This window comes from Crotalus tigris, unplaced genomic scaffold (genome assembly GCF_016545835.1).
Source record: "Crotalus tigris isolate CLP2741 ecotype Arizona unplaced genomic scaffold, ASM1654583v1 scf7180000017710.2780689, whole genome shotgun sequence".
Lineage (NCBI taxonomy): Eukaryota > Metazoa > Chordata > Lepidosauria > Squamata > Viperidae > Crotalus > Crotalus tigris.
In genome coordinates, this window is record NW_024096582.1 from 424,579 (window position 1) to 449,862 (window position 25,284).

The window sequence follows — 25,284 nt, forward strand, 5'->3', positions numbered from 1 at the left end:
GCTGCTCGAGGCGCGAAGCTGAAAGCACCAGCCTGAAGATGACGAATGTGACTTCGTCGAAACGTCGCCAAGACACTTCCAATTTTACGTGGGAGAAAACCCGAACAACCAAAGACCTACATACAAATACCCGCGAAAACCTCAGAAAACAAATTATAAATAATGTATAGTTGATCCTCATTTAGCAATAATAATTGGGACTAGCAACTCTGTCGCTAAGTGAAGCAGCTGCTAGTTATAAAATTATGTGACTGCAGCTGTGCTAATGTTTTCCCCACTCCTTTGATATTTAAAATGCTCACCCTACCAGTGCTGGAATAGCCGGCTTGAAACTGGCAAAACTAACACCTTTGCATTTTGTTTGCCTCCTTACCACTCCTCCCCCCTTGAGAATATTCATCCTAGTTCTGGGATAATTAACAAGAAAGGAATTAATGTTTGTATTTATATTCATTGGAGAAGAAGGGATTATAAGAGAGTAGGCATTGGCAATGTGAATGTGTTTTGCCAGACATGTCAAACACAAGGCCCGGGGGCCGGATGTGGCCCACGAAGTGGTTTCATGTGGCCCACGAAGCCATCCTGGAAACAGTGAGGAAACAGCCCCCTTTGCCTTGGCCCTGGCCCAGGCCAGCTGGGAGCCAATGTACAATTTTGTGGTGGCCATCTATGCTGAAACGCATTCAGTCTTAGCTCCATAAGCACTTCCCCCCTTGCATGGCCTGAGAGGAACAGTGAGGCTCCTCCAGTGGACCATGCCTTGGCACTTGCCCTGGTCCCACTCCCTTCTGCCAGAGACCCTCAGAACTATCCACCTCCTGCCCAGGCCCCCAGAGGCATCCTTGACGCGACCAATGTAGAACTGGCCACACTCACCCATAGGCCACACCCACTCCATCCATGCCCACCAGTAGGCCGCACCCACCCTCTGAGGGGTAACCGCAATGCTGATGCGACCCTCAATGAAATTGAGTTTGACACCCCTGTGTTATGCAAACAGCCTGGTGTATTCCCTATTGTGTGCTGGTTTACTCTCTTGCAATTCTTTCATGTCCACTCTTCTGCTTTGCAAGGGGGAAAGGTATTCTTGTCTTTTTGGACTTAAAGGTATCAACTGAGGTGTAGCTGCTTTAATCCTCAATAAGATCCTCAGCATTTTTAATGTCTGCATGGAAGTCATTCCAAGCAGAAGTTGTGGACATTTATAGAAAATGAATTGTGTTGTGTGAAGCGATTGAAGGTTTAGGAAAGGAAAGGAAAAAAAAAACCTGAATAGGCTTTTGAAGAAGTGCACAGAAGGCAGATAAATAAACAATAATTGAAAAAGGAGAACAAATGATAGAAACAAAAACTGAATTTTTGCTGTTAGCAAAGTGTATAGTAGACATGTTTTTTAAATCTGGAAATTTTATTTCTTAAAGTGAATCTGGAATTTTCAGCATAGGTGAAGAAGGATGATTGAGATAGAAAGAAAATAAAATTGATTTCCTGGAGATTGTAGGATAATTGTATCTTGGAAGGCCTAGTGCCAGATTGCCTTTCTAATGAAAGATTCTCCTTCATCTTCCATCACTTGCTTCTTCAGATTTATAAAGGATCTGCTTCTTTTGATGGATTAAGAACAGATGCATTCCACAATCATCTAGTGCAGACATGTCAAACACAAGGCCGGGGGCCTGATGCGGCCCACAAAGTGGTTTCATGTGGCCCGCGAAGCCATCCTAGAAACAGTGAGGGAACGGCCCCCGCTGCCTTGGTCCTGGCCAGCCGGGAGCCATTGTACAATTTTGTTGTGGCCGTTTTGGCACTTGCCCTGGTGGACCATGCCTTGACACTTGCCCCAGTCCCACCCCTTTCTGCCAGAGACCCTCAGATCTGTCCCACTCCTGCCCAGGCCCCCACCCATGTAGAACTGGCCACGCCCACCCAGTAGGCCACACCCACTCCATCCACGCCCACTCAGTAGGCTGCACCCACTATGGCCACACCCACCTGAAGCTTTACTGGTGCTTTGATCAAATTAAAATTAGGCAATATTCCTCCAAGTCTTGTCCTGTTCATTCAGTTTTAATAGTTTTTATTTAAAACTGGAAACTATATTATTTTGTCCGAATGAAAAATCATTGTTGACAGTGTGGGTGAATGTTGGAAGAGAGTTTGTTTTTCTTCCCTTTATTTTAAACTGGCGGTTGGAAAGGATAAACAACAACAATATGAAAATATTTTAAAAGGGACTTTTCCCTCACTTATATTTCCTTCTTGTTACGTGCAGATAAGCAGCATGCTGAGAAGAAAATAGGCAGCTCTTTAGGTGTATTCTTGGATGCTCAGTTGCAACAGCCCTAGGGTAAATGGCATGTCTCAACAATCATTGGGATTTCCTCCTGCAGAAGCAGAGTGGAATGGGGCAACTCAACACGGCCAACATGCTGCGGGACAACTTGTTGCAGGACAATTTAATAATTCAATTTCATTATTTAAAATAAATAAAGAAAACTATTTTAATGTTGGTCATTCACATTTCATTTTATCCCTCCTTTTGTGTCTTTTCCTTAATGGTTCTATTCCATCATTTCTTTGATATTAGTGTAACTCTTATCCTACAGTTAGTTGTCCTCCGGCAAGTTAGCCGTGGCTATTTGTCCTGCGGCAAGTTGGCCACAGCAAGTTGGCCGTGGCAAATTGGCTGTGGTGGGTTGGCCATGGCGAGTTGGCTGTGGAGAATTGTCATAGAGCCGAAATACATTAGGACACAAACCTTGTCTATAGCATGACATCCAGGTTAGTATAAGACAGCTACATAAACAGTCTTAACATGTCTTAAAACCAGAGAGCTCGAAAAAGCTTTCAGGGAAGTCATTGTGTTGTTGTGCATATCTCTTGCACCAGATATTAGAAACACAGAACAATGTGTTTCTAACCAGTATGTACATTTTCTGATGACCTGCTTGCCTCCTGCAGAAGTTGCAGTAATTCCCCAAATAATGTAGTAGAATGCCTTGAGAAGGTCAATAGCTATGGGAGAGGTACAGTTGTAAAATTGTGGAAGTAAAAATTATGTTACAAATATTGTAATTGGTTGAAAACTCAGACTTCTGTAATTGCTCTTTATGAAATTACTTTTAACCTTTCTAAAGTGTTATGTGTACAAAGGGCAACAAAGGACCATAAAAGCATATAGCTCTTAATGAATTAAGAAAAATGAATCTTGCATCTATATTCATGCCACACAATTAAAGTATTAACAGTTAAGTCGTTTTACTTAACTTTGAAAATAGGAAATTAGTTTGTAGAGTAATGTACTCAGCCCATTTTTCCAACTAATTTAGGACTTTAGGACTCTCAGCAATAAAATGTTTTTTTTTTAATTAAGAGGATTTTTTACAACTACAATTAATGGATAATGGATATACTTTTAACTTTGCCATATTAATACTGTATTTGTGCAGACATAAAAGCATATGAAAAATATTCTGCATGTTTTTCTGCTACAGAGCTGTTGATAAAAAATATCAGAGTTTTATATATACACCTGTGAAATATAATATGATTTTTAAAATTATCTTTAGAAGAAAATAATAATTCTAGAGAATGGGAATAGGACAGAGATAATAAATGCTATTTTGATTCCCTAAATTACAGCTATATGCTTTTAATAATAAGAGAATTAAGAACTAAGATCTAAGAATTGCTAAAGTTATTACAGTGCTGAAGAACATTTAATGTTTCATTATGGTTAAGCCATGGAGTATATTAGATATTAGATAAAGTCTCCCACCTCTCATTTTTCCATCAGTTTAACATTATATTGGCATTGTCAGTAAAGATCTGATTAATGTTAATATTGTAATATTTGAAACTGTAGGAAAGGATCATAAAGACAATAGGACAGTAAGTTATAATTGAGATATAGAACAGAAGACCGATTAGCTCAGTAACTAATCTGAAATTGTTTAATTATAGTTAAATAGTTGGAAATGTCTCATTGAGTTCCTAAAATATAAAAAGATAAAAACTGCTTTAATTAGTAAATCCAACTATTATGGTTTATTCAACAAACTGTAATTAAGAAAGCATAACATTGGTTGTGTGCTCTAATCAATTTCAAACTTTTCTGTAGATATGTCCCAAAGGTCAGCACTGCCATATGGAAATACAATCATTATAGTTACTGATTACTTTAATATTATATATATTATATATATAATATTAAGTAATATATAGAATTCCATGATCGCTTCAATTTTTTTTTCTTTTCTCTTTCTATTTACTGGTAATAGTCTGTCCTCTGAGATATATCCTTTCATTTTTGTTAAGAAAAAACAATTGTGTTGACGGTGGTATAGAAAATATTTCTCATTTTGCATTTGGTCACACTAAAATTGCCAGTAAAGGATTTTTTTCCTTATTACCATATTTATTGATTTCTTCTGCATATCTTTTTCATGCTGGTCATTGCATATTGAAAATGTAATTGCAACATTCCTTGGGAAATTCTCATATATCCGTGCTCAAATTGAGATAGGTGTTAAACAGAATGTTAGACAGAAACATTTAATAGCTAGATAAGCAACTGTCTAGTTGACTTTCAAAGGAGATATAACATATACTGGTCATTTAATAATCTTAACAATAACTGTTTAAAAATAGTTATTTTTGTTTAAAAGGTAAAATTAAAGACACTTCACAACAATCCCATAAAGCACTCTGTGAAAATATTCCTCTGAATATGATGTCAAAAGGCTTTTAAAATAATATATCTTTATACATATGGAAAACCCTGATAAATTCATTTTGCCTTTCTATTGTGCCTTAAGTATATGTGAGATGAATAATCAATAAATAAATGCAATTAAAAATGACCCTGACTTTATATTATTAGCTTATAAAACTATGGAATAGAAACTTGTCTTTCACGGTGTTCATTTCTGATATTCGTGACTTGCTTTAAAGGAAGTCCTCCTCATACCTTAGAAATATATATATATTTTCCCTCAGGTTTAGCCCAAGATAAGGGATCTGAGAAATGGTGTGTTTGGATTGCTTGGGAATTTTCTCTGCTGAGTCAAGTTTATGGTGCTTCTTATAGCGTAAAGATGAAAAAGTATTACATCATGTAGAGAAACAATTGATGAGATTCAATTACACCTCATCAATATTAATAGAAATAATATCAGTTGAAAAATGATTCACTTTTAGTACGCAGCACATTCCTTGTTTTCTTTTCTTTTCTTTTCTTTTCTGCCACATCTTAAATATTTAGTGCTTAGCAGAATTAAAAGGAATGGCAGCACAATGGGAATAAAGTGGCAATTGTAAATGGAACTGGATTTTGGCTAAGTTAAAATAACAGGATAACAGAGTTGGAAGGAACCTTGCAGGTCTTCTCATCCAATCCCTTGCTCAGTCAGGAAAATTTATACCATCCCAAGCAGGTGGTTGTCCAATCTTTTCTTGATATTTTCTTGGTTCTCTCCTTGATTAATTTCCATCCATTGTTTCTAGTCTTTCTAGTCTCAGGTGCTTTGGAGAAAAGATTGACCTCCTTTTCTTTGTTTTGAGCTTCATGGATAAGAACATGGAAAATAATTGGGAAAGATGATGATGATGATGATCATCATCATCATAGAGTTGGAAAGGACCTTGGAGGTCTTCTAGTCCATCTCCCTGCTCAGGCAGGAAACCGTATACTATTTCAGACAAATGGTTGTCCAGTCTCTTCTTAAAAACTTCCAGTGTTGTAGCATTCCCAACTTCTGGAGGCAAATCATTTCATTGATTAATTGTCCTTACTGTCAGAAAATTTTTCCTTAGTTCTCTCTCCTTGGTTAGTTTCCATCCGTTGCTTCTTGTCCTGCTTTGGAGGATAGGTTGACTCCCTCTTCTATGTGGCAATCTCTGGGATATTGGAACACTGCTATCATGTCACCCCTAGTCCTTCTCTTCATTAAACTAGATATATCCAGTTCCAGCAACCATTCTTTATACAGTATGTTTTAGCTTCCAGTCTCTAAATTCCTCCATATCCTGCCAGGTAAATGAGGCTGAAGAAGAAACTATGGCTCAAAATCCTGCAAGCAAGCTTTTGAAGTCCCAGATTCCCAGGCAAAATCTCCATGCTGGCAAAGGTTTTGGGGAGATGTGGACCAGCACATGGAGAATACCTCATGTGTCTGTCTGTCTGTCTGTCTGTCTGTCTGTACATCCATCCATCCATCCATTATCTATCTATCTATCTATCTATCTATCTATCTATCTATCTATTTATCTATCTATCTATTTATCGCTATTTAATGTATCATCAATCTCATTTCTTAGATGACCGCCCATCTAACTCAAGGATGGACTCTGGACAGTACAGTACATTATTTAATCTCTGCAAGATTCATTCCCTGTAATCAGTTATGACTTTCAAACCACTGTTTATCAGCCAAGCCACGATTGTGGGTTCTTACTCTATCCTGTACTGCAGTTTTCCTGGAAGTAGCTTAGAATATGGTAAGAATAGAAGTCATTAAAGCTAGCAGTTTATTCATTGTATTTATTTATTTCTTAAATGGCTGCCCCATTTGGAGAGTGATCATATGCGACTCACTATAAAAAGAAAAAAACTAAAAAGAGAAAAAAAAATTAACAGAAGAGAAGATGCCTTAGAGCAGTGGTTCTCAACCTTTCTAATGCCGCGACCCCATAATACAGTTCCCCATGTTGTGGTGACCCCGAACCACTTATACATCACTGGGTGCCAAGGGCATGGCCAAAGAAAAGGGGGAAAAAAATGGCAGACAGCCTTGTTTGGCGACCCCCATGAAATGGTCGTTCGACCCCAAATGGGGTCCCGACCCACAGGTTGAGAACCACTGCCATAGAGCGACGGTTCTCAACCTGTGGGTCACGACCCTTTTGGGGGTCAAACGATCTTTTCACAGGGGTCACCTAAGACCATCAGAAAACACATATTTCTGATGGTCTTAGGAACCGAGACAACGTTCTGCATCTGTCTCCGCATGGTCTTCTCCGCCATTTGCAGAGAGAGAGAGAGAGAGGCACTTTTGCTTCTCTTCTCTTCTCTTCTCTCTCTCTCTCTCTCTGACTTACCTCCTGCAGGGCTCCTGATTGGCCCTGCGCCCGGGTGCCCCACCACCTGGGAGAAGCATGGCCAGGGCCTCGTGGCCTTGGAGCCGACCGGGGAAGCCCTGGGATCCCTGTTGGGAGCGGTCTGCTGGAGACTCTGCTGAGTGGGCCAGCCCTCCCCCAAGCTGCGGCCCCAGCCCCTGCAATCCCCAGCCAGCCTGACCATTGGACCCGCTGGCCAGGAAGGTGCGCCGAATCCAGGCTGCCGGGAAGGAAGAAGGAGATTCAGCAAAGGTAGGAGAGGAGAGCCACCTCCTGGGGCCCAGTGCTGGCGGCGGCTTCCTCTTCCTCCTCCCCTTCCTCCTCCTACTGCCCCCAAGGCGGCTGGGGCGGGCCCCGGGGCAAGAGCGGTGCCTGGGGGGAGCAGCCGGGCTGGCGCAGGGGCTGGCGGGCCACGCAGCACCAGCCCCCACCACGGCTTCATCGGATGGGCAGAGGGCAAGACCAGGCAGTGCGGGGGCGGCGGGGACGGTGGCAGCGGTTTTCTTGCCCTTCTCCTCATCTTCCTCCTGCTGCCCCCAAAGCGGCTCAGGGAGGTGCCGGGAGGACGAGGGGTGCCTGGGGGGGAGCAGCCAGGCTGGTGGAGGGGCTGGCGGGCCGTGTGGCATCAGCCCCCACTGCAGCTCCATCAATGGAGGACGAGGCCAGGCAGCACGAGGGCAGTGGGGACCCCTGACGATGCAGCAGCGGCTGCCACCACAGCCACTGCCTCCCGTCCTGCTCCCCCTCCCTGCCATTCAGCTGAGGATGCGGCAGAGGCCAGGCCAGGGGGGACCCCCGATGATGTTGCCGTAAGAGAAAGAAACAAAGGAAAGAGAGAGAAACAGAGGAAAAGAGAGGAAAGAGAGAGAGAAAGAGGGGAAAGAGAGAGAAAGAGAAAGGGAGGAAACAAAAAGAGAGAGAAAGAAAGAGAGGAAAGAGAAAGAGGAAAGAGAAATGGGGAGAGGAAAGAAAAAGAGGAAAGAGGGAGAGAGAAAAGAGGAAAGAGAAAGAAGAGAGAGGAAAGAGAAAGAGGAAAGAGAGAAAGGGGAAAGAGAGAGGAAAGAGAGAAACAGGAAAAGAGGAAAGGGAGGAAAGAGAGAAAGAGGAAAGAGAGAGAGAAGAGAGAGAGGAAAGAGAAAGAGAGAGGAAAGAGAGAAAGAGGGAGAGGAATGGCGCTTCTCCAACCAGGCTGGGTGGAGCTGGTGGAGCGACCTTCCTGGCCCCCCTCCCCGGTCAGCTGAATGGGGAGTTGGGGGTCACCACAACATGAGGAACTGTATTAAAGGGTTGCAGCATTAGGAAGGTTGAGAATTACTGCCTTAAAGCCACTCAGATATGGCTTTGGCATGCTGAGCATCCAATCAACTGCAGTTGATGCAACAAACCACAGTTAAGCTCTAACCTAACCTGGCCAATCAGTCCCATCTCATTCTCTCTAATTAAGTCAGACTCCTCTGCTCCCAAAATGCCCCATGAGGCTGGAATGAGGATCCTGATCTTAAAAGCATGGGGCTTCCAACAGCCCCCCCCCCCGAAGCTATACTATTTCAGACAATGGTTGTCCAGTCTTTTCTTAAAAACCTCCAGTGATGAGGTTTCTGAAGACAAGCTGTTCCACTGGTTAATTGTTCTCACTGTTAGGAAGTTAGAAAATGATCAAAGACAAAAAAAAAATTGTATGGCTTTTTGACGTTTTGTGCACAGGAAGTGTACATTCATGATGAGAGTAGGGCAAAACAGTATCTTGTCTCCTTTTGGCAAATGTTCTTTTTAGCTTACTTGGCTGCCTAACCAAGAGGCAGCTTGAATGTGTGGGTTCCTTCCAGTTTGTTCTGTGGAAAGAGGAGGAGGATTTTTCCTAATCAAATGATACTTCTCCATACTTTGGATAAAAGTCATCCATTTTTATATAATAATACGTTATTCCTTATACGATAATAAATGTGTCCATCTTTAATGTGCTCTTTGCTGTTTCTTTTAATGAAACACATATTTTCTGTCTGTCTAAACCAAATTGTATTATGGACAATTACCTCCTCCTGTCTTTATAAAAAGAGTAACAGATTTGAAAAAAGGAAAACTTGGGAAACTGCTCTATACATAGTTAGATCATTGGTTTGCCTAGTTCAGTAACTGATGGGTATATAAAAGTCTATATATTCACCACAAGTCCAGCTTGATCTGAAAAAGAAATTATTTTTTCTTTTGTTACGGAAACAACAACCAAAGTCTTGTGAAAAAATTGCTATAAACTATTGAGAAGAAATATAGTATTTAGAAGTTTTTTCTAAGTATTGCCTTTCTTATTACAGGTAGTCCTCAACTTAAGATCACAATTGAGCCCAATATCTGTTGCTAAGTTAGACATTTGTTAAGTGAATTTTGCCCCATTTTATGACCTTTCTTGAAGGACGAGGGGGGATATATAGCAGTGTTCCAATATCTCAGGGGCTGCCACAAAGAAGAGGGAGTCAAGCTATTTTCCAAAGCGCCTGAAGGCAGGACAAGAAGCAATGGATGGAAACTAATCAAGGAGAGAAGCAACTTAGAACTAAGGAGAAACTTCCTAACAGTTGGAACAATTAACCAGTGGTACAACCTGCTTCTAGAAACGGTGAATACTCCAACACTGGAAGTTTTTAAGAAGAGACTGGATAGCCATTTGTCTGAAATGGTATAGAGCAGTGATGGCAAACCTTTTAGAGACCGAGTGCCCAAACTGCAACATAAAACCCACTTATGCATCGTCAGGTGCCGGGTGGGTGGGGCCCATTGGGTGGGCATGGCCCATTGGGTGAGCGTGGCTGCAGTTGTAAGGCAGACTGGGTGGGATTAAAAAGTTCAATCAATCAATTCCAACTTTGCAAGATCTTTTTTTTTTCCCCACGAGAAGTTGAAACTGATTGATTGAACCTTTTTTTTTTTTTGTACATGGCGGCGGAAGCCTAAAGTGAAAAGGTTTTATAAAACCCAGCTGAAGGCCTAGGACTGGGGCGACGGCGCACGTGCCCACAGAGAGGGCTCTGAGTGCTACCTCTGGCACCTGTGCCATAGGTTCACAATCACTGGTATAGGGTTACCTGCCTGAGTAGGGGGTTGGACTTGATGACCTCCAAGGTCGCTTCCAACTTTATTATTATTATTATAACTGTTAAGTGAATCACGCAAGTGTTTAAGTTGGTAACACAGTTGTTAAGTGAATCTGGCTTCTCCGTTGACTTTGCTCGTTAGAAGGTCACAAAAGGTGATTGCATGACCCTGGGACACTGCAAATGTCATAAATGTGAGCCAGTTGTCAAGTGTCTGAATTTTGATCATGTGATCATGGAGATACTACAATGGTCATAAGTGTGAAAAATGGTCGTAAGTCACTTTTTTCAGTTTTGTTGTAATTTCAAACTATAACTAAATGAACTGTGGTAACTCGAATACCTTTAATGCATTTCATGTAATATGATAATTTTTGTTTAAATTGCTAGAAGGAACAAACAAAAACCTTGCCATTCCTAATGCAAGAAATCTCTCAAAACTTCAATGCGTTGGAAGATTTTCATGGTCTTCCTTTTGATCCTAATACTCCAATCCTGTATTCTTCTTGCAAAGGTCATGCCACAATTGTTTTTTCTTTTTAATTATCCTTCAACAAAAAACAATATCTGCTTTTCTAAACAGATGTAGCAACAAGTTCTGATTTTAGTTTTCTTAAAATATGAGAGGATAACAAGCAGAACTTGTAGCAGATGCCAGATTCTTTTTTTATGAGCCCATGGAAATGATGTACTTGATATTTTCAACAATGTGATGCTTTTCTGGGCATGAGGGATATATTTGGAATTGCCAGAGAACTAAGCCTAAAAAGAAGCAGGCTTTCATTAGCAAGCACATCCTTTTATTTTGCCCTCCCCACACAGAATGGCTGTTAAGCTCATAATTGGTAATACTCGCTTTTCAGCCCACACATTTGATCTTTGCTTTGGTGTTGGGATTGGTATTCTTTTCTAGTGTTCCTCAACCATGGCAACTTTAACCTGTTCTGGCTGGGAAATTCTGGAAATTGAAGACCACATATTTTAAAGTTGTCAGGGTTTTTTACTGCCTTCTATTTCCATGCAGCCTATATATAAGAGGTTTGTGGAGATCCTGAGAAAGAAATGGGAAAAAAACCAGTCCAGAAGTAATAGATCTGCTATTTGACATCTACTCTCTTAAATGGCAACTCAGCCCAGTTGGCAAGAAACCCAGAGAGAAGCATTCCATATCTTTCGAAAATACTCCAGCTTAATTAATTCATTATAAATCAGCCTGAGAAATCTCATTTACAGTTTTCAAGATTCCATGCTTATCCCCAGACTAGTATCTTCATAAGATGCCTTGCTTCCTGGATCTTGCCCAAATGTATGAGTTTTGACAAGTTGATGGGAAGAGCTGGGCCAAGTGTCCAGTACTGTATAGATGTCCATCCTACTCTTTTCTGATTGCCCTGATAATATGCCCTTTTCAAGCACATATATTCTGACAAAAGTTAAATTTTGGGGGTGACAACATTTTTCAGTAGTGTCGAACTCTTCTTTTAGCACCCAATTTTACAAGCTTTTAATAATGTTCGGTTGTTAAGCAAATTGCTGTAGTTGTTTAGTGAATGGCACAGTCATTAAATGAATCCAGGTTTCCCCATTGACTTTGCTTGTCAAAAGTCAGATAGAAAGGTTGCAAATGCAATCAACATGACCCCAAGATGCTGCAACCATCGTAAATTATATGCAATTATATGAGGGTTGCCAAGCACCCAAAATTTTGATCATGTAACCACGGGGATGCTATGACAGTTGTAAGTGCAAGAATCAGTCATAAGTCATTTTTTTCGGTGCCATGTGAAACATTCGAACAGTCATTAAATAATCGGTATGCATATATGGCTGGATTATGTAGCAGCTGAGACTTTTTTTGTGTGCCATAAACATTTTGTCTAACTATGGTGAGTCTTTGAACACTATACTGTTACTAAATTATACTGGGTATCTGAAGAGTTATGAATCAAGCCGTACCTGGGTGAGGATGTCTGACATAGCAGGCAGGAAAATGATGTGGGCGAGTTAAATCTGTTGCAGGGTTCACAGAACAGTTTTATTGCATTTCTCAGCTAAAAATAATAGGATACCATACTGCTGATTTTTGGGTAACAGTTTTGCTGAAATTCATTGGTATGCCTTTGAGACTGCCAAAAAAATAGAAGGCTTCAGGTACTACTAATTATCCTCTCCCCTGGTGCACAAACAGGCACACAGAAGCGTTTATATTATTCTTAAGTTGGGTTTGAAAGATGAGGACTGAACCAAAATATTTTCCATAGGTAAATATAGGGGATAAATGTTATAGATACTTGCTTCTCTTCCTCTCTCCCTTCTTTTTAAAGGCATTTGTTTTGTTTTTTAAAATATTTTATTTTGAGCCTTTTTTTTAGCCCTCTCAACAACCCTAACTAAATGGCAGATTGCCATTCTTAGTTCTGTAGCCTATAAAAACTGAACAGCTCTCAGTCTATCAATACTTACAGCCCTGCTGTATTTACTCAGTGGTATCATAGTTTGCAAGGCTCTTGAACACTTAAAGGTTTTCTTTTAAAGGCTGTATTCTTGGCAGAATGCTGTTTATATTTGCCTAAACTGCCTAGTTTATGCTACAATCTGGCATTGCATTTTGCTGAGTATCATCAATAAGCAAGATTTCTGCCTTGCCCAACCAGGAGAGAGCTTTTCTTGAATGAACGGTATGAAATCTGTATTGTAACTCAGTGTGTAACAAGTACATTTAACATCATGAGAATGCTTTTATTTAAGGCATACAAAGAAAAGAAAAGAAAAAAACTCTGAAGAAAGGGAGAGCCATTAACTCTACTTGAGTTACAATGCTACAATTCTCCTGAAAATTATTGAGGACTGTGGGGATGCTCAAGTAAAAGTCTAAAATGTTTTCCTTCCTAGTCTTGAAAACAGAACAGTTGAAGTATTATAGGAAGGCAATCAAAAAGAAAGTGCTCCTTAGTGATTTTCTGATTTTATTAGACAAAATTGTATAGAAGAAAGCAGGCTCCTTTGTAAAAGAGGTTATGTTATTAAGACATGACAGAAGCATAGTCCAGTCTCCCTTATTTATGTTCAGTCAAGCTACAGAGAAAAATAAATGCAGTGCCTTATCAGTCACTGTAACATACTTTTCAACAGAGACACCCATGAAAATTGATTGACGTCATCATAGTCATTTATTGATTCTCTTGTTTCCATGTGATCATGAGAGAGCAGAGTTATCATGAAAACGTACAAAAGGCTATTTACCATAGAGCTTCTACATGATCTATGTAAACATTATATAAACTCTGTGTTGTGGCTTTTTCCAACTGGACAAATGGGCCCTAACTTTCTCTAGCAGATGTTACAGCTTGAATATCTGGAGTTCTTAGTGCGCTGTTTTACTCTGTTTGTAAAAACAAATTAGCATGCCATCCTCTCTCAGGTACGAATCTTGGTATGTCTTTTTTAATATAATCAGAGGAATCTTTCCAAGCTTCAAATAATAGCTTCAGGAATAATGATAGTCTAATTGTATACAAAAACTTGTATCAACTTACCTGAATAACTAGGGCAATAATTAAAGCAGCCATGAAAGCTTTGGAAAAGATAATTGAATACTATCATATGTGTATATCTGCAAGCCATGATATTCCCTCTGAAACTCTATGTGAACAAAAGTTGAACTGCAGAAGCAAGATAAGAGTGTTAATGCTTTTTAAGTTTGGTTTTAGAGAAGATTCCTGAGCATACTAGGACAGCCAAGAAAACAAATGCATCGTCAAAGAAATCAACATAGTTTTAACTCAAGGTACAAATGACTAGGCTGAAATCATATTAATTCAGACATACAATGTGAAGACTAGCATTCTGGATAAAGCTTGAATGCTGAAAAGTGGAAGGAAAAAAAGAACACAACTTGCACTAAATGGAGGGACTTAGTTACAGAGCAGCATCCACACTGTTGAAAGAATTAAAGAAGGGCTTTTCAACCTTTTTACCAATTGTACCACTTTTAAGATATGGCAATATTCGAGTACCACCTAGCAAGGTGTCAAAAACTTGACTAAAAAAAAACAAAAAAAAACTGTTCAAAGTTGCAATTGCACTGAAATGACTTATGACCATTTTTCACACTTATGACCATTGCAACATGCCCAGGGTCATATGATTTATATTTGGATACTTGGCAACTGATTCATATTTATAATGGTCAGTGTTCCAGGGTCATGTGATCCCCTTCTGCAACCTTTTGACAAGCAAAGTCAATGGCAAAGCTGCTGGTGGCCAAGGCAGGACTTCCTTTCTTCCCTCCCTTCCCTGCCTCCCTTTTTCTAATTCCCATCTCCTTCTGAAGGAAGAATTTGAAACCCCCCCCCATATTTTCCCTCTTCCATATATTGATCAAACAAGGAAAGGCCTCCAGAGATAGAAAAGACAAGCTGCTGAATGAACTAGCTTAAAAAGGCACATTCCCCTTTAAGAATTAGTTACTGGCTAATGTACTGACTGCCGGTTAAGGCAACCTCCCCAAATGGCTCCATTCATAAGTAAAGGAATGCTACAGGCAAAATCCATTCAGGAGAAAAATACTTCAAAATCCCTTGCAGCAAAACTTACAACTAACAACAGTAGAGCAATAGAAGCTAACACGAGACATCAGCCATCAGACAAATAGAAATTGCCAAACACTCTTTAAGAATATAAAGCCCTCATTGCACAAATCCCAGAATTTCAAAGTCACAAAAGCACATAAGAATCCTTCCACTCTCCATCTCCTTCCCTCCTCCATGCCTCACCTCCAGCCATTGCTGCCTTTTTTCATTCCTCTTGGAGGGCGACCCCTCCCCCGCTGCATTTCTTGCCTGTTTGCTGCTGCCAGCACAGGTGGCTGCCACAGCAGTTGTATATCGGCTCATGGCCAGCCTACTTGATCTCCTCTCCCCCCACCCTGCCCCTCCTTCTTCCCCTTTGGTGCAGCTGACTCTGCCTTCTCCCAAGGCTGCTGCTTTTTTTCTCTCTCCCTCTCCTGCCCAAACTGCCTCCTTTTATAGACTCTCCTGTCTTCACCCCCCCTCTTCCTTTCTCATGGTGGAGGGTGAGCCAGAAGTGAGCCTGGGGCCTTTGCAGCTCCAGAGGACTCTCTCACTGTAAGTCCTTGCCTGTGCTGGCTCTTTCCCCCCCCCACTACACTTGGTTAGGCAGGGCTGTGTACCACCTGCCACTCATTAATGTACCACAAATGGTACACATACCACCAGTTGAAAAGCCCTGAGCTAAAGGACTGAATTAGGAATTGGTCATCATGGAGAAAATCTTTGTGGTTTCTCTTCTTACGTTCTGTTCTTGCTCTCCAGTATTTAAATTGTGCTGGAACAGAAGCAGAAGCATCCACAGATTTTGGAATGAGTGGGGATTGGTGGCATCAGAGGGAGGAAGAGGGACAGAGGACACATGGACAGGATTCCTGTTTGTGGACTTTCCATTGCAGTGGCATCTACTACATCCCCTTGAATCAGCCTTACAGTGAAATACCAGAACAGATGTATTTAGAAATTCGGCGTTTAACACAATTCCCCAACATCTAGTAGACCAGTGGTTCTCAACCTTTCTAATGCGTGACCCCATAATACAGTTTCCCATGTTGTGGTGACCCCCAAGTGGGTGTGGCCACCAATAAGAGGGAGTAGGACAGCTAGGGAAAAGGGAAAAAATGGCGGACAGTGTGGTTTGGCGCCCCCTGTGAAATGGTCATTTGACCCCAAATGGGGTCCCGACCCACAGGTTGAGAACCACTGTAGTAGACAAACTGGACCTTTTAGGCTTAAACACTCCTTTGTGCAACTGGATTCTTGATTTTCTTACCAACAGGCTCCAATATTGCAAGTTGGAACAAATACCTCTAATACCATTTTCTGGAGCACAGTTCTCCTCAGGGCTCCGTCTTAAGTCTGCTGCTGTTCACCCTGTTGACCTATGACTGTTGTGCTAGGTTTGCCACCAACCATATTGTGAAGTTTGCAGATGATACAACAGTAGTGGGCCTTATTCAGGATGACAAGGTGGAAGCTTTCCGCAAGGAGGTTGAAGGGTTGGTGAACTGGTGTAAGGAAAACAGCCTAGTTTTAAATACTGGAAAAACCAAAGAGATCATTGCCGATTTCAGAAAAGGCAGGCACAGCCACACTTCTCTGTGCAGCAATGATTCACCTGTGGAGATGGTTACCAGAATCAAATTTCTGGGTGTGCAGCTAACGGGTATGCTGGCTTGGTCACTCAACAGTGAGAAAGTGGTGAAGTGGGCACAGCAGCGCCTGTATTTTCTGCGTCACATGAGAAAAGCACATCTTCCTTCCCCTGTCCTGACCACTTTCTACAGGGGGATGATTGAGAGCATCCTGTCATACAGCATCACAGTCTGATTTGGAAGCATCACTGCTTCAGACAGGAAGGTGGTGCAGAGAGTGGTGAGAATGGCCGAAAAGATCATTGGTAGCTCCCTCCCTCCCATCCAGGACATAGCACAAAAGCGTTGCTTGAGCAGGGTCTGTGAGATTATCTGGGACACTATACATCCACAACCTGTTTTTCTTGTTACCTTCTGGAAGGAGGCTTCGTGGTATCCATAGCAGAACATCCAGATTCAGCCATAGTTTCATTCCATACAGCATTAACCTTGTGAACTCTCAAGCTTCCTCCTTCTGTTATATATTCAAGATGGACAGTATTTAATATTTATTTGTTATGTATACGTAGAGGTGTGGGTCTATACATATGTTGTACATAATATGTTTAGGTGTGTGTCATGTATGTGTTTCACTTTAAGAGCGGGCAACTAAATTTTGATGTGTACCATTGTGCCCACAATAAAAAAATGACAATAAAGGTTATCTTATCTTATAATGATCATTTTTATGGTCATTTGCAGGTCCAAAGGAGTCCCTGCAGATTTTACTCCACTAGTCATGCTGATTGTAGGAGGCTGTGTTCATCTCCATTTCAAGGGTCACTGAGCCAGTGCTATCTGAAGACGTTTCCATGGTCATGTGGCCAACATGATATTATGGAGCGCTGTTACCTTCCCACCGAAGTGGTACCTATTTATCTACTCACATTTACATGCTTTTGAATGGTTAGGTTGGCAGGAGCTAGGGCGAGAATGGAAGCTCACCTTGTTGTATGGAGCTCAGATCTCAAACCTGGACTGTTGGCTCATCTACCCCCATTTGCAGATCGAAATCTGTTTGAATTCTAGATTTCTTGTTTTTATTTATTTATTTATTTTGATGCCTGATTTGTATTTGAAAATATTGCTTTCTTGACATCTCCAAGTCATAGCAATTACTGCTAATTTATAGAATGGCAACCAGAACTAATTAAGTTTGGCTTGGTAAAAGTAACATCTCCAGTTTTGTGCTGAAATCTACTTTAGTTAGTGATTAAATACAGGTTGCTGCTTCCTTGCATTTTGTATGCATCTCTGGAGGCAGAATATTAACCTGAGTTTGAGATTTAGGAAGTCTAATCCCAGAAGATGCCTGTTGCTCTAATATCTCGTGTAATTTTTAAAGATGTTTGGATGATTACTAGCAATAACTAGAAATTGACCAGCCTTTCTGGGTTTCCAATCAATTATTGATTATGTGACATGTAAATAATGCTTCATATATGTGGGTTATTCACAGTTTACCTTGGATCTGTTGATATATAGAATGCTTAGAGTTACAAATAAAGAATTAAAATGAGGAAAATTTTCCCTTATCTTTGTAGAGAAATCATGTAGATTAGTAGACTTCTTTTTGGCCAAGGTGTTTCTTAGAAGCATCTTAACAGAGAGACTTTTCTTTTCAACTAAAATATGATTTGCCAATATCTGTCATAGAGCAGTTTCTGGATTTAAAATGACTGTTTACTTTAAAATCTTCCCAAAACTCAGAAAAGATGATTGGCATGAAAAGGAATTTAGGTCTCTTGAGTATCTCTGAGTTGAGGAGAAATTTATTATTTCTTGTCAGTCATTTAATTCCCATGTCTCTTTTGATCTTCCCATAATTAAATGTATCAAAGAAAGTTCCTATATAAAATCTGGGCCAGTTTCATAGCATTTAAACTGGCAACTTGGATTTAGTTTTTAGTACTGTATCTGCATAAGTTTTAACAATGTAAATATAATAGAAAAATGGTAGAATAACCCATAGAATATATAGGAAATTTGGTGATTCTTGCGATGGCTGAAAAACTCAAGCTACATTAGTCTAAAATCAGCTGATTACTAATCTCCAAAGACTTTTTTGAAAAATGGTGTTAGCTAAGAAGATAGCTGAAGCAGTAGGTGTGAATTTAAATGGACTCCAGAAGATGGTAGAGGACAGGAAGACCTGGAGGAACGTTGTCCATGGGGTCGCGATGGGTCGGACACGACTTCGCAATTAACAACAACAACAAAGAAGATAGTGTGTCTGTGTAAATGGGTGTCTTTCTGTAAACTGACTCCATTCATCACAGCCCTGCCTGTCCAATATTTATTTACAACATTTGTAGATTGCCTAAGTGCAAGACTTTGAGCAATGTACACCAAAGCCAAAAAAGGGTAAGAAAACAGAAATAAAACAGCATAATACAAAGGTGGAATGCTGACAGTCAGTCAGGGACAAGGGTATGGAAAAATAAGTATATTTCTATGCTTTTTTTTAAAAAAATGATGTATTCTAGTGCATATTTAGTGATTTCATACTACAGAGTTACTAGAGAAAAGGCTCACATCTGATCCAAGTTTAGTATAATTCTCATTTGCTGGCTGAGGAATTCTGGGCGTTGAAGTCCACAAGTCATAAAAGGGCCAAGTTTGAAGACCCTTGCTTTAAGGAATTCTATATTAGTGGTTTCATATTTGTGTTCTGTTTGTAATGATCTTTGAAAAAGGAATATACCTTTTTTATAATTGACTTAGACAAACTGCTCAGTCACTCTGAAATATCATGTAAATTAATGAGATTCTTCGGATGGAATTTATTTACTCTATAATCTACAGTATATTTAATCTATAGTGTATGAATCAGTCATTTATGGAAATCACATATTCATATCACATGAGATAATAGTAGTAGTAGTAGTAGTAGTAGTAGTAGTAGTAGTAGTAGTAGTAGTCATCATCATCATCATCATCATCATCATCATCATCTGCAACATAACACCCCGGACTTAACAATTGTCGATAAGAAAGACAAAAAAGTCTGGATAGTGGATGTGGCACTGCCTGGAGACAGCAGAATAGACAAGAAAGAACTGGAGAAGATAACAAAATACAAAGACCTACAAATAGAAATAGAAAGACTGTGGCAAAGGCAAGCAAGGGTAGTATCAATAGTAATAGGCACCTTGGGTGCAATCCCAAAACAACTGGAGCACCACTTGAACACCATTGGCATTGACAAATTCACCATTAGTCAATTGCAAAAGGTGGTCTTACTAGGAACTGCTTCCATCCTTCGGCGATATCTGTAATACCATCACACATCCACATCTGCCTATCTCAGGTCCTTGGAAGGACTGGATAGGTAGACAAAAATGCCAAATCAAGTCTGAACATCTGGCTGACTGTGTGATGATGATTAATAATAATAATAATAATAATAATAATAATAATAATAGTCTGGATGAGGAAGAGTACTACAAATACTTGGGTATCCTTCAAGCTGACAACATCAAGCACACTGAAGTCAAGAAAAAAATTAGAGGTGAATACATCAAGAGAGTGAAGAAGATCTTAAAGTCCAAACTCAAAGGAGGAAATACCATAAAGGCAATCAACACCTGGGCAATCCCAGTCATTAGGTACACAGCTGGAATAGTGGACTGGACTCAAGCAGAACTAAAAGCAATGGATAGGCAGACCAGAAAAATAATGACAATGAATCACGCCCTTCATCCACGCAGTGACATTGATAGACTTTATCTACCAAGGCAAATAGGTGGGCGTGGAATGCTACAAGTACATCAGATGGTTGAAGAAGAAAAAATGGCTTTGGAAGAATATCTGAAGGACAGTGATGAAGATGCACTGAAATTAGTATATCAGGAAGGCTTACTAACTACTGGAGAGACCAAACTGGCCTACAAGAAAGACCAAATGAAGAACAGAATAGAGGCATGGGAAGACAAAGCACTACATGGCCAATACGTTAAAAAAATAGCTGGGAAAGCAGATAATAACAAGACCTGGCAATGGCTAAGAGCAGGAAAATTGAAGAAAGAGACCGAGGGACTAATTCTGGCTGCACAAGACCAAGCCTTAAGGACAAATGCATACAAAGTCAAAATTGAGAAGACAGCAACAGACAGTAAGTGCTGCCTATGCAAATAAGCTGAAGAAACAGTGGACCACCTGGTAAGCTGTTGCAAGAGGTTTGCACAGACTGACTACAAGCAACGGCATGACAAAGTAGCAACAATGGTGCATTGGAAGATCTGCAAAAAATATCATTTGCCTGTAAGCAAAAACTGGTGGGATCATAAAATAGAGAAAGTCATAGAAAATGATAAAATTAAACTGCTCTGGGACTTCAGAATTCAAACAGACAAGCACCTGCAACATAAAACCCCAGACTTAACAATTGTCGATAAGAAAGACAAAAAAGTCTGGATAGTGGACGTGGCAGTGCCTGGAGACAGCAGAATAGAAGAGAAAGAACTGGAGAAGATAACAAAATACAAAGACCTACAAATAGAAATAGAAAGACTGTGGCAAAAGCAAGCAAGGGTAGTACCAATAGTCATAGGCTCCTTGGGTGCAATCCCAAAACAACTGGAGCACCACTTGAACACAATTGGCATAGACAAATTCGCTATTAGTCAATTGCAAAAGGCGGCCTTATTAGGAACTGCTTCCATCCTGCGACGATATCTGTAATACCATCAAACATCCACATCTGCCTATCCCAGGTCCTGGGTAAGGACTCGATAGGTAGACAAAATGCCAAATCCAGTCTGAACATCTGGCTGACTGTGCGATGATCGATAATAATAATGTTGGAAGGGACCTTGGAGGTATAAAATAGGAAGATCTCACTTTTCAGAATTGTTCTGTTAGATTGCACAGAGATTCATAATTAAATAGTGAAAATGTACTGTAGTTGTAGTTGAAGTTTTATTAATGCATGCATCATTTTATGCAGAGGATAGATAATGGTACTGAGGGACTTAATGATATTCTTATGTATTAAACAGTCATAATTTCTATTTATGCTGATGTATCTGACCCAATTGAATTTGAAAAATTAGCAGATTTTAATTGTTAAAATTTTAATTGTTAAAAATGTATTGCAACAGAGGCAGCACATAACTCTTGTCAAATTGCCGTTCTCAGAGTTCGGTTTCACTAGTTCTCTCACCATGAATAATTAACATCTGGATATATATATAAAAAAATTCCAATTCTTGGCTCTGCAGCATCATACATGTTTCTAGAATATAATTTGTGGATTTATTTCCTGAAAGAATAATTCAGGTTTGAACAGTGACAAATGGTTAGGAATTTTGATAATCCAGCAGCTTCACGAGTGCCCCCACCCCTTTTTTGGTAATACCAGTGCTATTTATCACCCGAGCAGTAGTTTGGAAACTGCAGAACATTGTATATTCTTTATTTAGTAATTCTTAGGCATAGAGGAATATAGACAGAAGGGCAAGAGTGAATTTGTTATATAACAGCAGAAAAATTAGAGACTAAAATTAGTTCTTATCATGATCATCCCCCTCCCCCCCGATTTATTTTAGGAGCTCAAGGGAGCATTGTGTGTTACCAGACAGCATCATTAAAGTAACAGTTCCTTGACAAATTTTGCATCAAACCTTAGATGTCAGCTTGGCATGGCATAGGAAGGCTGTTTAAAGGACCACCTCTCAGACTGTATTTTTTTGTTTCACCAGGTCTGGCAGGAGAAGAATGCTACTGGTCCTGTCTATTAAAGAGTGCCATCTGGTGGGACTTGGGAATGGAGTCTTTTTTGCCTTTTGCAAAAGACAATCCCCACAGAGGTTAGATTGGTGCTGGGTGTGTTGCCTTTTCATAAAGCCATGTTATGAGTATGGGGATTAGGATGTTTGCCAGAGCATGTGAAATGCTTCTGTTGAGGGCTTTTGGTGGTATTATCTCAGCCATTGATTATTCATTTTTTACTGTATATTATGTTGAGTTTTAATTGTTGTTAGATGCTCAAAGTGGAGAGATGGGTGGTCATGTAAATTTAATTAATTAAAAAATACCATCCTAAAAGGTTTCTTTTAAGATATGAAGGACTGACCACACACACATCAGAAAGACCTTGGCTGGGGAAGCCTATAAAATATAATAATTGATTATTTGTTTTCTAATTTCTATAACAACCTTTCAAGCAGAAACCATTCCAAAACCTGAAACAGCATGAAATGGGAACCCTCAATACAACTCCCAGCCAGGCTAAAGCTGAGTAATTTGAGCAGTTTCAGTAATATTTAGAGGGCTATGGAGAGCTATCAAAACAAATAAGAGATAGTCCTCAACTTAAATCAGTTCATATAGTGACTGTCGAAGTTACAATTGCACTGAAAAAAGTGCAGCATCCCCATGGTCATGTGATCAAAATTCAGGTGTTTGGCAACTGACTCATATCTATGACAGCTGCTGTATCCCAGGGTCATGTGGTTGCCTTTTGTGATCTTCTGACAAGCAAAATCAGTGGGGAAGCCAGAATCACTTAACAACTGTGTTACTGACTTATCAACTGCAGTGATTTACTTAACAACTGAGGCAAGAAAGGTCATAAAATGGAGCAAAACTCACTTAATAACTGTCTTGCTTAGCAACAGAAATTTTGGGCTAAGTTGTGGCCTACATCAAGGACTACCTGTAGTGTATATCAATGAGAGGAAGATCTCGGTTAAAACAGTTAATGAAAATCACTGAAAAAATGATTATGCAAATAATGTCCTAACAAGATTCATGCCATTTAATAATGATAGTGGCAGTTACTGGCAAAGCATTGTTTTAAGTATATCATTGTTATTTGGTTGTTTTAGTGTTAATATTTGTTTGGGAAGTTCTGGAATAATTTTGTTGGGTTGATTTTTTTAATTCTGAGGTTTTGTTTGTTTTGTCTTAGGTTTTAGAAAACGGGCATAATAATAGTTGCTCTTGTTATGATAAAATAATGAGATGTCTCAATTAAAAACATCCCCCCTTAATTTGTCTCAGCAAATAATAGCATCCGGATGAACTTTTTTGGTCTTGAAGAAAACCAGTATTGAGCCTCAATGCTTCTGCAGTGGGTGATTATTAGTGAATACTAAACTATAAAAATAAAAAGTCTCTTAGATGAAAGCAATGGCAAACCAGTTCTTTGTAATCAAAGCACATGGACATACTGGTCCCTTAAATCATCAGTTCTGTTGCCTTCACTTTTTCATTCATTCTTTTGCTTCTTTCATCTCCAAATACTGAATTGATTATGTGTCCTCAAATTAGTATTGGCTGTTATCAACCATATAGATGTACCTTCTCAAGGACAATCTTTCTCCAATCAGACTCTCTGGTCTTCTAGTGGTACATCTGCTGCTATCCACTTTCCTGTCATTGTCCTGTTTTTTTCTTTTTTATCACCCTTCCCAGAATTAAAGACTTTTCCATAGAGTAAGGTCTTTATATAATGCATTCAAAGTATAACAATAAGAACTTGGTCAATTATGCCATGATTGAGAATTATAGAATTATTTGTTCTGTGATCATTGTTTATTTACTTAGCACTCTGTAGTAATCTCCAACAAAATTCAAAGGAATACTGTATTACAGATAGTAAGTTTCAAGCAAACTCACATAGAAAAAGCTAGACCAGGGGTCCCCAACCTATGGGCCACGACCCACTACCGGACTGTGACCTCTTGGCCAGCGGGCTGTGGCAATAGCTGGCCAGTGTGCCCATGCATATATGCATACTATCCCCACTTGCGCTAATGCCCACATTTGCACATGTATGTGGGTGTGAATGAGGCCGCTAGCACTGGGTGGGTGTGCTTGTCCCATTTGCGCATGTGCAAACAGGGCCACTAGTGCCGTGTCGGTGTGGCAGCCCTGTTTGCATGCACGCACGCGCTCCAATTTAAAAGCTGCTCTCCTTCCCTCTGAGCTGTGAACCCGGAAAGGTTGGAGACCTCTAAACTAGACCTTCGAAAACCTTCTAGCTATTGTACTAATTCAAAGTATTCAAATATGTAAATTACCAATAAAGTCTATCAGTCTACTAGCACTGATGATGTTACCTAGTTTGGGTAATGAAACATTTGCAAGAAAAGAAAGCTCAAAGAGCACTAGAGACCCCTTATATGTAAATACATGGGAACAAATAGAAAGTTTGGATAATTAGATTAGATTACTGATTAGATTATTGTGCTTTGTGTTCAGTTCCAATTAAACTTCTGAAGTAATCTTTTAAAAAATCCCAGAATGCTAATTTGAAAAATGCTTTCAAATTTTACAAGTCCTTTATTTTTTCAGATTTTGCTAGTTGGTTTATTTGAAAAAAAATACTGTAGAATTGTGTGGCATAACACTAAGATTTGGGATAAGAGATATTAAATTCCATGAGAGTGAGCCCATGACCTAAATCTGCCATTTCCATCAGAGTCCACTGCTTATATGGTAGGTTTTTTTTTCATGCCTTTTTGAAAGGAGTGTTGAGTTGTCAGATCTTTTTGAAGAAAAAATAATTCAAGCCAATTAATACAAATTGGCATGGGTGAGTGCAATTTTCTTATGTTATGAATCTCATTTGAATACATTACCCGTGTTATCTCTGTGTTTGTCATCTTCTTGTGTTATCACCATTGGCCAAGCATGAGTGATTTTCATCACATTTAGCTGTCAATATACCTTATACTTCACAGAAAAAAAATCCTGTCAACTCATAAATATACCAAATAGATTTTGACTAGGAAAATAGGGAGGGAAAAATGTCGATATAACAGCTGGCTGCTTTGGTGCTCCATGGCAAACAGTGCTATGAGTTCTGTAGTGAATAGCAGTTGCATGATGGTAAAAGATAATGTGTGATAGTGTTAGACTGTTAACAAT

At 39.7% G+C, this 25,284-nt stretch overlaps 1 protein-coding gene across 6 annotated transcripts in view; it reads left to right on the forward strand.

Annotated features, from left to right (window-relative positions):
* CCNY (cyclin Y) overlaps positions 1 to 25,284 on the forward strand; it is a 110,742-nt gene that overhangs the window by 29,593 nt on the left and 55,865 nt on the right. For 2 of the 6 annotated variants that reach the window (XM_039338573.1, XM_039338574.1), the window contains exons 2-3: positions 17,110 to 17,274; positions 22,110 to 22,217. The exons of 2 other annotated variants lie outside the window; for them this stretch is intronic. Coding sequence is in view for 2 of the 4 variants with exons in the window: in XM_039338574.1 (XP_039194508.1) it covers positions 22,175 to 22,217 (43 nt within the window). In the remaining 2 variants the exon portion in view is untranslated. The remainder of the gene's footprint in view (positions 1 to 17,109; positions 17,275 to 22,109; positions 22,218 to 25,284) is intronic. 2 more of the 6 variants (XM_039338571.1, XM_039338575.1) reach the window with 2 other exon arrangements.